This window comes from Salvia splendens, chromosome 12 (assembly GCF_004379255.2).
Source record: "Salvia splendens isolate huo1 chromosome 12, SspV2, whole genome shotgun sequence".
NCBI classification, from domain to species: Eukaryota; Viridiplantae; Streptophyta; class Magnoliopsida; order Lamiales; family Lamiaceae; genus Salvia; species Salvia splendens.
This window is the reverse complement of record NC_056043.1, coordinates 52,917-66,757: the sequence shown is the minus strand read 5'-3', so window position 1 is coordinate 66,757 and position 13,841 is coordinate 52,917. Positions and strand designations below refer to the sequence as shown.

Below are 13,841 nucleotides of genomic sequence, written 5' to 3'. Positions count from 1 at the left end.
CATCCTAAACATTTCAACTCGGATCACAATCGGTCCAATCCTGACGGTTCCTTCAAATTGTAACAATCAACGCATTTAAGCGCGATTTTGACCCAATTACAATCTTTAAGTGTGATTATTAACACTCAAATTATATCCTTAATTATTATAAGCAACTTAGCATTTAAATCATATTCTCTCTTCTCTTGTCTCTCCCATTTCTTTCCCAATTGATTCTCTCTCCACTGTAGGAACACCCCCAAATTAGAAAATTCAATTCTCCTCCCCATCGAAGTACAGTTGCCCCACCGGCGGCGCGAACGCGTACACCAGAGTCCCCAGCACGCCGTCGAAAGGCTATTCATCCCCGTGGTCTCAGCTAAAGAATCCGATCCTCAGATCCGCGCAGTTGAACGTCGTCGTCTCTACGAATGTCAACACGTCACCTCCGACCACCGCTCGAACGCCTTCATGAAGATGCCTCTCACCAAATCGGAGAGTGTAAAAAACATGGATTAGATATGCCCGGTCAATGGATTTTGACCAAATAATAAATGTGACGAGACATTTAATTTTGTGAAATTAATTGATATAGCGTCGATCTACATTTTACGTAGATAAATGTAGTATATTCACTTTCTCAAATCCGATTTCCGATGAGTGAGAAATAGTGGATTAATATTGGGCATAATTAGCTTTTAATTAAAGCTTGGAGTTTGAGCTTATGGAATAATTAACTAGTGTTAATTATCCCACATTGGAGAAGTAACACATCTTTTAATGTGTTTAAATTAACTGACTTTATGCTACTTAATAATTATAGTGGACCAAGATGGGTGAAAGAGCCCACACGCGAACACGGGCGGGCCACCACCCGCCTGCCCGAGCCCGAGTCCGAGCCCGAGCCCGTGCACGTGCTCGTGGTCGTGGTCGCGGTTGCGGCCGCGAGCCAGGTCCCGATCTCGATCTCGATCTCGATCTTGATCTTGGACTTGGACTTGGATCTTGGCAATTGGTCTTTGGGCTCGGGTCTGGACCCGTAATAATCTTTTTAGACCACTGCTGAGTCAGCAATCCAAGTGGCTTGACACATCGTCAAGCGTGGCACAGTCAAAGCTGACATGTGAGAAAAGCACACGCTCCACACGCGAATGGCACACTCCTGCCACATGCTTGTAACCGCCGACGGTTACGAATCTGCCATGATGAGCCTTCACGGCTTGGTTGACCCTGCATGGTGGCTTGGCCTATAAATAGGCTAGCCATTCCACTGCATTAGAATATACCATTCACAAGCATAAGCTCTCCCCATCTCTCTGCATTGTCTTTCTGTCGAAGCTCTGCCCTCTGCTCCATCCAGTTCGCCGGAGCTCTGCTGATAGCGGTGCTGCTTCACCAGAGACATAGCCATTTTACCTTTGGGGACGACACGCCAAACCGCGAGCACTACTGGGGCGTATCTCGTCTTGCGGGAAGAGGCCTCCTCGTCTCGGCTAAGTTCTTCTTTACAGTTTCGAATTCCCATTGTAATTTTCGTTTCTGTTTTTCTTTTCTTTTCTTTTCTCTCAGGTTGTATTACGCCCGGTTAGTGTTGCTTTTTGTAGCTATATCTCCAACAATCGCAAGACGAGATATACACTACAGAAGACCTCAGACTTTCAGAAAACGAATTAAAAACTTTCGAAACTTAAACCTTTGCTGGAAATGTCGACCAACGTCAACACCATCTCTGCCACCACTCCGGCCACTGCCGCATCCACCGTTCCGGCCACCAACGCCGCCGTCACTCTTCCCACTCCATCCACCGGTGCATCTGCCAATGCATCCACCATCTCCATGATGCCGACCCCTGGCTTCCCAGCCGCCTCATCAACTGTTCCATGGGTTTGGGACAACCCTTTTGGGGCGTCCACTGGTTCCACCTTTGGTGGTTCGGTTGGTTCCACTTTTAGTGGTTCATTCGGATCCTTTAATGGATCGAGTGTTGGTGCCTTCGGGCTCAATACTAGTGTTGGATCTTTCGGGATCAACACGAACTTGGGGGGTTCTATGCCCAACCCAACTGTTGGCTCCTACGGGGGCAACGGGATAGGCCCCTTCCATGGGGTCAATCAGGCACCAATGGCACCAAGAATGATGCCACCTGCCGAGAAGCCACCAAAGTTTGGAGGATCTGACTTCAAGCGGTGGTACCAAAAGATGTTGTTCTACTTGACAACATTGGGCGTCGCCAACTTTCTCACAGAAAACGAGCTGCCCGCGCCAAGCGACCAAGAGACTAGGCTCGAAGTCATGACGGACTCTGAAGCTTGGAGAAAAGGGGATTATCTATGTAAAAATTTTATTTTAAGTGCATTAGATGATAGCATCTACAATGTATACTCCAATGTAACCACATCTAAACAAATGTGGGAAAGCCTAGAAAAGAAGTATAGCATAGATAATGCTTTAGGTACTGAACAAGTTGTAGCATCCAAGTTTATGGACTACAAGATGGTCGACTCTCGACCTATCATGGAGCAAGTCCAAGAGCTCCAAATGATCATCCACGTATTAGTGGCTGAAGGGATGACCTTGCCCGACAAATTCCTAAGGTGCACGATCATTGACAAGCTTCCTCCTAGTTGGAAGGACTTCAAGAGCTATCTCAAGCACAAGCGAAATCAGATGACCCTTGAAGACTTGATCGTGAAATTGCGCATTGAGGCTGATGTGCGCAAAAGCGACCAAAAGGCTAAGGGCTTCACCCCACTTGAAGCCAAAGCCAATCTGTTGGAGCGGGGCAGTCCCTCTAACAAACACCCTCGCCCAAATCGTCCAAATGACAAAGGGAAGGGAAAGCAGCCTACAAAGAAGTTTGAAGGCGATTGCTACAAATGTGGCAAACCAGGCCACTTTGCAAAGGGCTGCCGCAGCAAGAACAAAAAGCCGGCTGCCCACGTCGTTGAGAAGGAGTTCAAAGACTGGGATGAAAGCGACCTCATTGCTGTGGTCACTGAAGAGGTTAACCTTGTTGATAACAAGGGTGGCTGGTACATCGACACCGGCGCTACTGCTCATGTCTGCTCAGATAGGAGCAAGTTTGCCTCCTACACTGCTGTTGAAGGGAGGAAGATCAACATGGGGAATCAAGCATCCTCCGAAGTCCTTGGCATCGGAAATGTGATCCTCATGATGACGTCTGATGTCACAATAACGCTGAAGGATGTGCTGCATGTCCCGGACATTCTCAAGAACCTAGTGTCAGGATCAATACTAGTTAATAAAGGGTTTAAACTTGTATTTGAGTCCGATAGGTTTGTATTGTATAAGTTTGGAAAATCCCTCGGGAAAGGTTATGTAACCGACGGGCTTTTCAAACTTAGTGTGGCAACTCGCAGTGTTGCGAAGCCTTTGGCTAATAATAAAGCATCTACTTCCTCTTACTTGACTGAGTGTTCAAATTTGTGGCATTGTAGATTGGGACATGTGAATTCAAAAGCCATTAAAAGATTAGTGAATTTAGATTTACTAAAGGCTAATGAATTGGATATCCAAGATAAATGTGAAATTTGTCATGAAGCAAAAATGACTAAGTTGCCGTTTCACTTGGTGGAACGAAGCACAAAACCCCTTGAATTAATTCACACGGACCTATGTGATTTAAAGATGGTGCAAACTAGAGGTGGTAAAAAGTACTTTATCACTTTCATAGATGATTGCACAAGGTATTGCTACATTTATCTTTTAAGAAGTAAAGATGAAGCAATAGAAGCGTTCAAAAATTATAAGAACGAAGTTGAGAATCAACTTGGTTGTAAAATCAAAACGATTCGAAGTGATAGATGAGGCGAATATGTAGCCCCGTTTGAGGAGTTATGCAACACAAGTGGTATAATTCATCAAACGACTGCACCATATTCACCACAATCTAATGGTGTTGCAGAACGCAAAAATCGAACTCTAAAAGAGATGATGAATGCACTGCTTCTGACTTCAGGATTACCACATAACATGTGGGGGGAAGCTGTATTGACAGCCAACAATATCTTGAATAAGATCCCTCTCAAAGGAAAAGATGTTACTCCTTATGAGTTGTGGAAGGGAAGGAAGTCATCCTTCAAATACCTCAAAGTGTGGGGGTGTTTGGCTAAGGTGATGGTTCCTCCGCCCAAAGAAGTTACAATCGGACGTAAAACGGTTGATTGCATCTTCATTGGATATGCACTTAATAGTAGTGCATATCGATTTGTTGTTCACAAGTCTGAAATATCGACTATTACTGTAGGAACAACAATTGAGTCAAGGAACGCTGTATTTCTCGAAAATACATTTCCTTGCAAAGACAAGGAAAAAGTCTTAACCAATTCTGAGACAAGAATTGAAGAAGCAGCCACTAGTTCTAAACCAGTGGAGATTGAAGCCACTAGTTCTAAATCAGTGGATGAGGAACCTAAATCACGCAAGCGTGCAAGGCCCGATCCAAATGATACAGTACTAAAACGTGGTAGTAGGGTCAGAACATCAAAAACATTTGGTCCTGACTACATTGCTTTTATGTTAGATGAAGAACCGACATCTATAAAAGTAGCCTTCGATGGCCCAGACGGGTTGCATTGGAGAGAAGCTGTTCAAAGCGAAATTGATTCAATTTTGCTAAACCACACTTGGGTGTTGGTAGATCTACCTAAAGGTAAGAAACCTCTAGGTTGCAAATGGGTAATTAAAAGGAAATTTAAGGTCGATGGAACAGTGGATAAGTATAAAGCCCGACTAGTAGTAAAGTGTTTTAAACAAAAGGAAGGACATGACTTCTTCGATACCTATTCACCTGTAACAAGGATTACATCTATCCGAGTGCTTCTCGCTATTGCTGCATTGCACAATCTTGAGATTCATCAAATGGATGTAAAGACCGCGTTTCTAAATGGTGAACTAGAAGATGATATCTATATGGAACAACCCGAAGGGTTTGTAGTACCTGGACAAGAGAAAAAGGTATGCAAGCTCGTAAAGTCTCTATATGGATTGAAACAAGCGTCATTGCAATGGCACTTGAAATTTGATAATGTGATGTTATCAAACGGGTTCAAGATCAACGAGTGCGACAAATGTGTCTACATCAAGAGCACTAATAACGGTCATGTTATAGTGTTTCTATACGTTGATGATGTGTTAATCTTGGGTAGCAACACTCAAGTAATTAACGATACAAAGGCCATGTTAAAGAGAAACTTTGACATGAAAGACATGGGTCTAGCCGATGTAATTCTTGGAATGAAGATTCTAAGAACGTCTGATGGAATCATCTTAACACAATTGCATTATGTTGAGAAAATATTGAATAAATTCAAAGCCTATGATGGCGCGCTGGTTAAGACTCCAATTGAACTCGACGTTCACTTGAATAAGAACAAAGGCGAGCCCGTTGCACAAGAAGAGTATGCACGGGTCATCGGATGCATTATGTACTTAACTAATTGCACTTGACCTGACATTGCTTGTGTCGTGAACAAGTTGAGTCGTTACACGAGCAATCCAAGCAAAGAGCATTGGAGAGCTCTTGTGAGGGTTTTGAGATATTTAAAACATACTCAAAATCTTGGGCTACACTTCTCGAGATACCCCCCGGTACTTGAAGGGTACTGTGATGCAAATTGGATATCCGACAATAGAGACTCACTTTCAACAAGTGGATACGTCTTTACTATTGGGGGTGGTGCTGTATCGTGGAAATCCACAAAACAGACATGTATATCCCGATCAACCATGGAATCGGAGTTCATCGCCTTAGACAAGGCCGGTGAGGAAGCCGAGTGGCTTAAGAACTTCCTTGAAGATATTCCATATTGGTCTAAGCCAGTGCCACCAGTGCTGATCCACTGCGATAGCCAAGCAGCTATTGGAAGGGCAAACAATGGCTTCTATAATGGTAAGTCTCGACATATACGTCGACGACATAACACCGCGAGACATTTGATCACAACAGGGGTGATTACAATTGACTACGTGAAGTCAATAGATAATCTAGCGGATCCGCTGACCAAAGGGTTAAACCGTGATCAAATGAATAAGTTGCTAGAGGGAATGGGTTTGAAATCCACAAACTAAAGAATTATCATAGTGGTAACCCAACCATGATGACTGGAGATCCCAAGAACTTGGTTCAAAGGGACAAATGAGCTATGAGAGTTCATGAGAAACACTCAACTATATCTATTCCCTAGAGAGCATTAGAGTGTTGGAGAACTTGCCTAGTGGTAAAGGCTAAGTCTATGACTTTTAATAGTTCTTAAGGATTTCAAAGAGATGGAGTTCTCAAAGAGACCAAGTATGACAAGGTATTTGACTAAGAATCACCTATGTAAGTGCGAAGTGTGGTCGCTTCATAAAAATGCACTTATGAATCCAAAGTGATGTCCAAGACCGCAATGTACACAAAACGTGAGAACGGATGAGGTTGAGGTGTTTAAGCGTTAACACCATTGTCTCGGTGCACGTTGTGGGGGATTAGTTCAAAGCATCGCGCTACTAAGCCTCATGTGTATCCGATGGTGTCGACTATGGAGGGTTCAAAGCCAACAACTATCTATCCTTATGCTTATATACCTCTCGAGGATTGAGCTTGTGTCTGCATGCATAAATGTGACGAGACTTTTAATTTTGTGAAATTAAATGATATAGCGTCGATCTAGATTTTACGTAGATAAATGTAGTATATTCACTTTCTCAGATCCGATTTCCGGTGAGTGAGAAATAGTGGATTAAAGTTGGGCATAATTAGCTTTTAATTAAAGCTTGGAGTTTGAGCTTAGAGAATAATTAACTAGTGTTAATAATCCCACATTGGAGAAGTAACACATCATTTAATGTGTTTAAATTAAGTGACTTTATGCTACTTAATAATTATAGTGGACCAAGATGGGTGAAAGAGCCCACACGCGCGCCGCCGCCGCCCGCCAGCCTGAGCCCGTGCACGTGCTCGTGCTCGTGCTCGTGCTCGTGCTCGTGCTCGTGCTCGTGGTCGCGGTCACGGGCCGCGGGCCCCGGCCCTGTCCCGATCCCGGTCCCGATCTTGATCTCGATCTCGATCTTGATCTTGATCTTGATCTTGGACTTGCACTTGGATCTTGGTAGACCACCGCTGAGTCAGCAATCCAAGTGGCTTGACACGTCGTCAAGCGTGGCACAGTCAAAGCTGACACTTGAGAAAAGCACACACTCCACACGCGAATGGCACACTCCTGCTACACGCTTGTAACCGCCGACGGTTACGAATCTGCCATGAAGGCTACGAATCTGCCATGATGAGCCTTCATGGCTTGGTTGACCCTGCATGGTGGCTAGGCCTATAAATAGGCTAGCCATTCCACTGCATTAGAATATACCATTCACAAGCATAAGCTCTATCCCTCTCTCTGCATTGTCTTTCTGTCGAAGCTCTGCCCTCTCCTCCATCCAGTTCGCCGGAGCTCTGCTGGTAGCGGTGCTGCTTCACCAGAGACGTAGTCATTTTACCTTTGGGGACGACACGCCAAACCGAGAGCACTACCGGGGCGTATCTCGTCTTGTGGGAAGAGGCCTCCTCAACTCGGCTAAGTTCTTCTTTACAGTTTCGAATTCCCATTGTAATTTTTATTTCTGTTTTTCTTTTCTTTTCTCTCGGGTTGTATTACGCCCGGTTAGTGTTGCTTTTTGTAGCTATATCTCCAACAGAGAGTTGATTCTCCGGTGTGAACGCGTAGATAATCTGGCTCTTCCCCGGCGGCCAGCACGGGCAGTTGGGAAAGTAGGAGTAGTGCGGGACGTGTGGATTGTTTTACGTTGTAAGTGTTCGATGATTTGCCTGAATGCATCGTGGAGGTGTCGTTGACGATGTCGGCGTTGCCGTAGCGGGGAAGGAAGATTTGCTTCAGCGTCGGCCGTCGAGCACGCCGGTTTGGTTGAGGTTGAAGTTTAATTGGTAGTTTTTTAATGTGGATTCGAGGAATTCGTCGAATTCGTCGGAAGAGGTATTGATGTAGCCGAATAGCTGGAAATACTTTTTGAGACTTGCTAGGCCTTGAGATTTCACGCCTCTCTGGCAACCGTGGAGCGAATGCATCCCAGCTTGAAGCTTTTGCAATGAAGGAAGCTGGAATTGATGATATGTTTGGGAAGAAAGAATATGAATTAGCGCACATTTATGAATTGAAATACATAAATGAATTATTTTATTATGTGTTAATATATTATTTTTTATTTTTCTGAATAATAAAAAAATTTAATCAAAATGCTTAATTGGGTCAAATTGCGTTTAAAGACGTTGACTATTACAATTGGACGAAACCGTTAGTTTTGGGCCGATTGTGATCCGAGTTGAAATGTTTGGGTTGTAAAAATTCAAAACATAATATCTGGGACCAATATCGTAAAATGACCATATGTTCAGGTCAAAATTTGGCCTTAACTCTATATTTTTTAAGAAATGTTAATGATTGAGACCTTCTCTTTCAATAGATATGAATAAAGACTCACCGTTAGATGCATTCAGTGTTATATTACACAAGTGTCATCTTATTTCGTTACTGCTTGGAAATATTGGGATTGACATTCAACCTTTCGCAATAGGTAGTTAAGGTCTATCTAGGTTGTGAAATACGCTTTCTCTTTTGTTAATACAATGCCCACAACCAATTTACTTAAACAAAAGACTTTTAACTTATTTGGTTACTTATACATTTAAATATGTAAAACACTCCTTAAATGTAAAAACATACTAACAAATTGTGACAAAAATAGTTTGTTTTATTCCTTGGAAAATAAACGGAGAGTTTTTACAATATACAAGCACTCGAAAAATGCTTTACAGAATACAAAACTCTAACAGAAACATGTTTTTCAGTATACCAACCCTAGCAAACATAACATGGTAAATTGTAGAATTAAAAATCCATTTGATAGTTCTACATCGGAAAAGGTTTGGGCGCACTGCTCCTCTGGCATAGAGGTGGATTCTGTGCACCACCGGTGAACGTGTACTTGACGTTTTGGCACTTGGTAGTGGCACCGCCTAGTGCAGGGTCTCCGGTGAATTTAAGATCAATATCTCCAATCTGCACATCTTGGCATGGCTTGCTTGTGCTGCAAGAGAATATAACCACATCCTGAGTAGAGCTCGTGCCCTTGACGTTCTGAATCTTCACTTTGCTAATCTGGATCGACGATGGTTTCTGCACACCACAACGATGATGTTTATTATATTAATTATATATATAAAAGAAAATAAAATAAATGCTTACATATATATAGATGTGCGTTATATTGCTAACTTTTTAAGTTGCTAACTTTGTTAACTCATAAACGTAATGTATTAAAAATGGCATCACGATGACATCAAAATATCAACACATAATGTCAACAAAATTATGTATTGATATTTTTAATACACTGCGTTGATGAGTTAGCAGAATTAGCAACTTAAAAAAGTTAGCAATTGATCACACCTCCATATATATATTTATAGGGATGTGATAAATTAATAACTGATAATTATGTCAACATGCATGTTATATATGTCAACACGAAGACATTTGTATATCAACAAACTGTAGTTGACATATGTATGTCTTGTGTTGACATATAAATATAGATGTCAACACAAGACATTCATATGTGAACTAGATTTCTAAAATCCTATGTTCTTAAATTAGTTGTAGTTAGCAACTGGAGAGTGAGTTAGCAATGGATCACAAGCCTATATATATATAGGGGTAAAATGTAAACTCTAAATAATGTACAAACTCCAAAATATGATCTGGACCTTTAGAAAATGTCAATCGATGACAAAATAACATCAACAGAAGATGTTAACACAGTTCCAACACTGTGTTGACATTTTTTTTATGTTATTTTGTCATCTGTTGACATTTTCTAAAGGTCCAGATCATGGTTTGGAGTTTGTACAATATAGAGTCTGCATTTGATTACATCCCTATACATATTAGATAGCTAGGATAGGTACGTCGAGAGAGCAGAGGTTCCAGGGGCAGTATTGTTGATCGATGATGACGGGATTGCTGGCATTGATCATGGTTAGGTCTAGGAAATTCAAATCCGAGATTGTCAAGGTGGCTGGCGCCGAGGGCCATGTCTTGATCCTAACACCATTGGCAGTGTTATCGAAGGTGCAGTTTTGTATGGTGATTCTGCTAACATCTTTCTCCTCAATGTTCTTGCCCATACTGCCGATGCTGATGCCGTGGCCGGGCCCACATTTGACGTTTTTTATCATGACGTCCGTCATCTGATCCCCCATGGAGATACAGTCATCGCCCGTCTGGATGACGGCGTCTAGGATGGTGATGCCGATGTTTCGCGCTATGTGGAGACCGTCGGTGTTGGGGCTATCATGCGGTGCTGACACTTTGTATCGCAGGAATGTGACGTTGTTGCTGGAGATGCAGTTGGAGTGGAAATTCTTGCTATCTTTGGTGGTGATGTCTTGGATGATGGAGTTGTTGATGAAATTGAAGCTAAGGTTGATGGGAAGCTTTGCGCACTTTGTGTTGACATGGCAATCATTTGTTTTCCAGGCTTGCTCACCCATGCCGTCGAAAACACCTCCACCGGAGAGGGTGAAGTAGTTCACGTAGTTGACAGTGACCCATTCCCATTCTTTGTTGGGGAGTTGCGTCGGGTCGGAAAGGGCTTTTATGGTGCCTTTCACTTCGAGCTCGAGAGGAGATTTGCTGGGTCCTTCTAGGTGAGCCTGCTTCAAGATCCATTCACCTGAACCTATTGTTATTTTCGCCGGTTCAGGTGAAGCAATTGCTTCCTTCCATGCTTTGTCCAGTGCCTAAAAATTTCAAAATACAAAAATACTCATATGCATATATGTTAATTTCAGTGGTGTGGTAGTTCCAATGGTAGTACCGCAGTTATATCTTTGTCGGCCCCCACTCCATAGCTGCTGATATCGAAGATCTTTAACCCATGTGCGTATGAGGAAAGTGCAAGAACAATTGCTAAGAAAACTAGTGGTTGTTGTTCCATGATGTTTGAAATATATTTGTATTGTGTTGGTGATTGAATAATAAGTTTGATATGCCTTTATATACTAACAATTAATAGGAATTTGACAATGTCTCACAATCTTAAAACATGGTGATCCCTACAAATTTCGAATATGTAGGAGACTCCATCTACCTATTTATAGATTAGAAGTGAAATGTTACCACTTACTACAATAAAAATAAATAAATTAGATCCGTTAGTAACGTCTTTGGTTCTTATGTTCACTTTGTTTTCCCAATGTTTTAGTATATTTTTATTGCTTTAGTTCTTATGTTCACTTTGTTTTTCCCTTCATTTTATGTTTTTAGCTTATTCAATTATGTTTAACTAAATTCATATGATTCTAGGGATGTGTTAGTAACGACTTTGGTTATACAATTCCGTTTTGCTATTTAATATCCGTTTTATTTTTACTTCGTTTCTTCCCTAAGTCGTTCTATAAAACTTCACATTTGAGTGACACATTCAGTGATGATTTAATCGTGAGAGGAGGTTGGCGAGTTAGATCCACTTAGTAGACACTACAATTAGCTTCCCTTAAAACGGCACTGTTAATTGAGAGTGAGAACTTTATAAGGGTCTTAGGAGCTTTTAGGAGTTACGGATCTAGGATTGACAACCTTAGCGTTAGTAATCTACGCTTGTACCGCATGGGCAAAACTTATGCGACTCGTTCTATCGATGTATAAACTGTGCTAGGGTATTGTAGTTGGAATTTGTGCAACCATAACTGTGAACGCACATCCCTCGAATTCTCTTATCTCTCATACTTTTACCTCTTTCATTATTTGCATTTAGTTGTTTATTGCTTTCAAACTGTTTTTAGTTTTCAAAATCTCCAAAATTCTTAGTTTTCCAAATAGTGAACAAAGCTAAGTAGAAAGTAGCTAGTCTGTGACTTTATTCGCCGTGCTCGATATCCGGTACTGACGTTTAGCTATACTATATACTCTGTATACTTGCAGGTTTATTTAGTGCTAATAAAAAGTGCATCAATGAAAGAAAAGCCAACGAAACCAAGATTGGAGTTGTTGAAGCACGATTGAACAACCTTAAGGCCGGGATGAACACCATTGCCTCCACCGTTTCGATCATCATAAACCAAATGGACCAAGTCCAGAAGTTTACTAAACCATAACTGTGAAAGCACATCCCTGGAATATCTGATCTCTTTTACCTATGTGATTTATCTGCAACAGTTTACTTGCATTCTTTAATTTTACATTTTTTTTGTTTTCAAAATCAAAACCTTTTGTTTTTCCAAATAGTGCAAGAAGCTTAGTAGAAGATAGACAGTTTGTGATAGTTTTCCTAGTGATCGGTATCTGGTACTGACCTTTGGCTATACTAGATCTACTTGTATACTTGCATGTTTATTTAGTGTTAATAAAAAGTGCATCACCAACACCTATTTAACTTTAAATAATTGAATTGAGCCTCAATTTGATCCAGACCAAAATAGAATATTATTATCAGTCACTACAATAAATAACATTGGCTGCCCATATAAATCGAAAATTACAAGTAATTCTGGCTTCCTCTTTTATTTAATTATTTCCCTCGCTTAATATATAAATGTCCATTAATTAATCGAAATCTGCTTTTGACTTAATCAATTAATATCTTATTTACTTCAAGACAGGATTAGCTTGAAATTCTTGTTTATTATTCGTGGAATAAATTCTAACTAGATGTCACGACCACATCTTCCTAGTCAAAGAAAGCGCAGCTATTTCGCGACTAAAAATACTAAACTGTCTCAACACATCATCATAATTACTGAAATTAAGGAAAATACTGTCTAAAAGTCATCAAGATAGCAAGTTATTAAATCAGAGTGAAATGCGGGACATTGTCTTTACTAAGACAAAGCTAGGACTATGCAGCGGAAGAGTTCCAAGACAAGTATAACATGTATGGAGACATACTACACTAGCTACCCTTCTTTTATTTTATCTTCAGTCCCAACACCTCCTCTGCCGATCGATCAACCTGCACATTAAGGAAAACAACATGCAGGGCTGAGTATTTTGTATACTCAGTGGCTTATGCCGAAAACTATTTCTTTTAGTTGTCAGCCAAACTGAGTGAACGCGGGGTTTTTCTGAAAATAAGTCCCGGTCACTAAAATCTGTTATTTCTTTCTGAAATAGACTGCAGTCTTTTAACTTTCTGATGATATACCATATCAAGCTGTGTGAATCGGGAATGTGGCCACATTCCACGATCACTGGGCCGGCCAACCTGGCGCTAGCTCACGACCCACGGACCGGCCAACCTAGCGCTAGCTCACGGTCCCTACGTGTACACTAGTCCGAGTAGGATTTACTGACCTACTGGGACCCGAATTCGATTTAACCATGAATGGCAATCACAAAATAAAATATGGCATGACAACTCATTCAAATATTCACACTTATTCTCATAGAGTTCTGTAAATAAAAAGGAAAGAAGCCCACACCTCAATTGCTTAACTCTTGCAAAATAGGTGCTTCCCTGTTCTGAGATTATGCGTCGAGCGACGACGTTCCTTTACAAAAATTCGTATTTGAATTAGGCTTAAAAAAAATTACTGATTTTGCATGAATGCATGCCTAAGCGTGCTCCTTTATTATTTTATTTCCTTTCTTCTAAAATTAGGAAATCTTAATTCCTAATTAAATCTGCGATTTAATTTATTCGGAAACTGGCCGAAAACTATTTCCCGCATTAATTTAAATATCTTAAAATACTTTCCGGGCTAAGAGTTCGCTTAATTATTTATTGGCTTTTATTTTATCACGGCGAACATTCTTTTCATTTTCTTCCGTAGCTTAGGAATTTAATAC

General features: G+C 41.1%; 1 protein-coding gene and 1 pseudogene across 1 annotated transcript; both read right to left on the bottom strand.

The window, feature by feature from the left end:
• Positions 1–252: 252 nt before the first annotated feature.
• LOC121759041 lies at positions 253–8,141 on the bottom strand (annotated as a pseudogene).
• A 586-nt stretch (positions 8,142–8,727) lies between these two features.
• Positions 8,728–11,005, bottom strand: LOC121758284 (polygalacturonase-like). Its single transcript, XM_042153696.1, has 3 exons — positions 10,873–11,005; positions 9,962–10,795; positions 8,728–9,170 (listed from the first exon to the last, which is right to left on the bottom strand). Exons 1-3 carry the CDS (start codon positions 10,990–10,992, stop codon positions 8,904–8,906), a joined length of 1,221 nt encoding a protein of 406 aa, XP_042009630.1. The 5' UTR covers positions 10,993–11,005; the 3' UTR covers positions 8,728–8,903.
• Between the last annotated feature and the right edge of the window lie 2,836 nt (positions 11,006–13,841).

Bases quoted from the DNA above. Each gene is read 5' to 3' on its own strand.
- LOC121758284 (XM_042153696.1), bottom strand. From the start codon at position 10,992: ATGGAACAACAACCACTAGTTTTCTTAGCAATTGTTCTTGCACTTTCC. The intron at 10,796-10,872 runs GTACTACCATTG...TGAAATTTTTAG, and splicing joins CCGACAAAGATATAACTGCG to GCACTGGACAAAGCATGGAA. The intron at 9,171-9,961 runs GTACCTATCCTA...TGTGGTGTGCAG, and splicing joins GGAACCTCTGCTCTCTCGAC to AAACCATCGTCGATCCAGAT.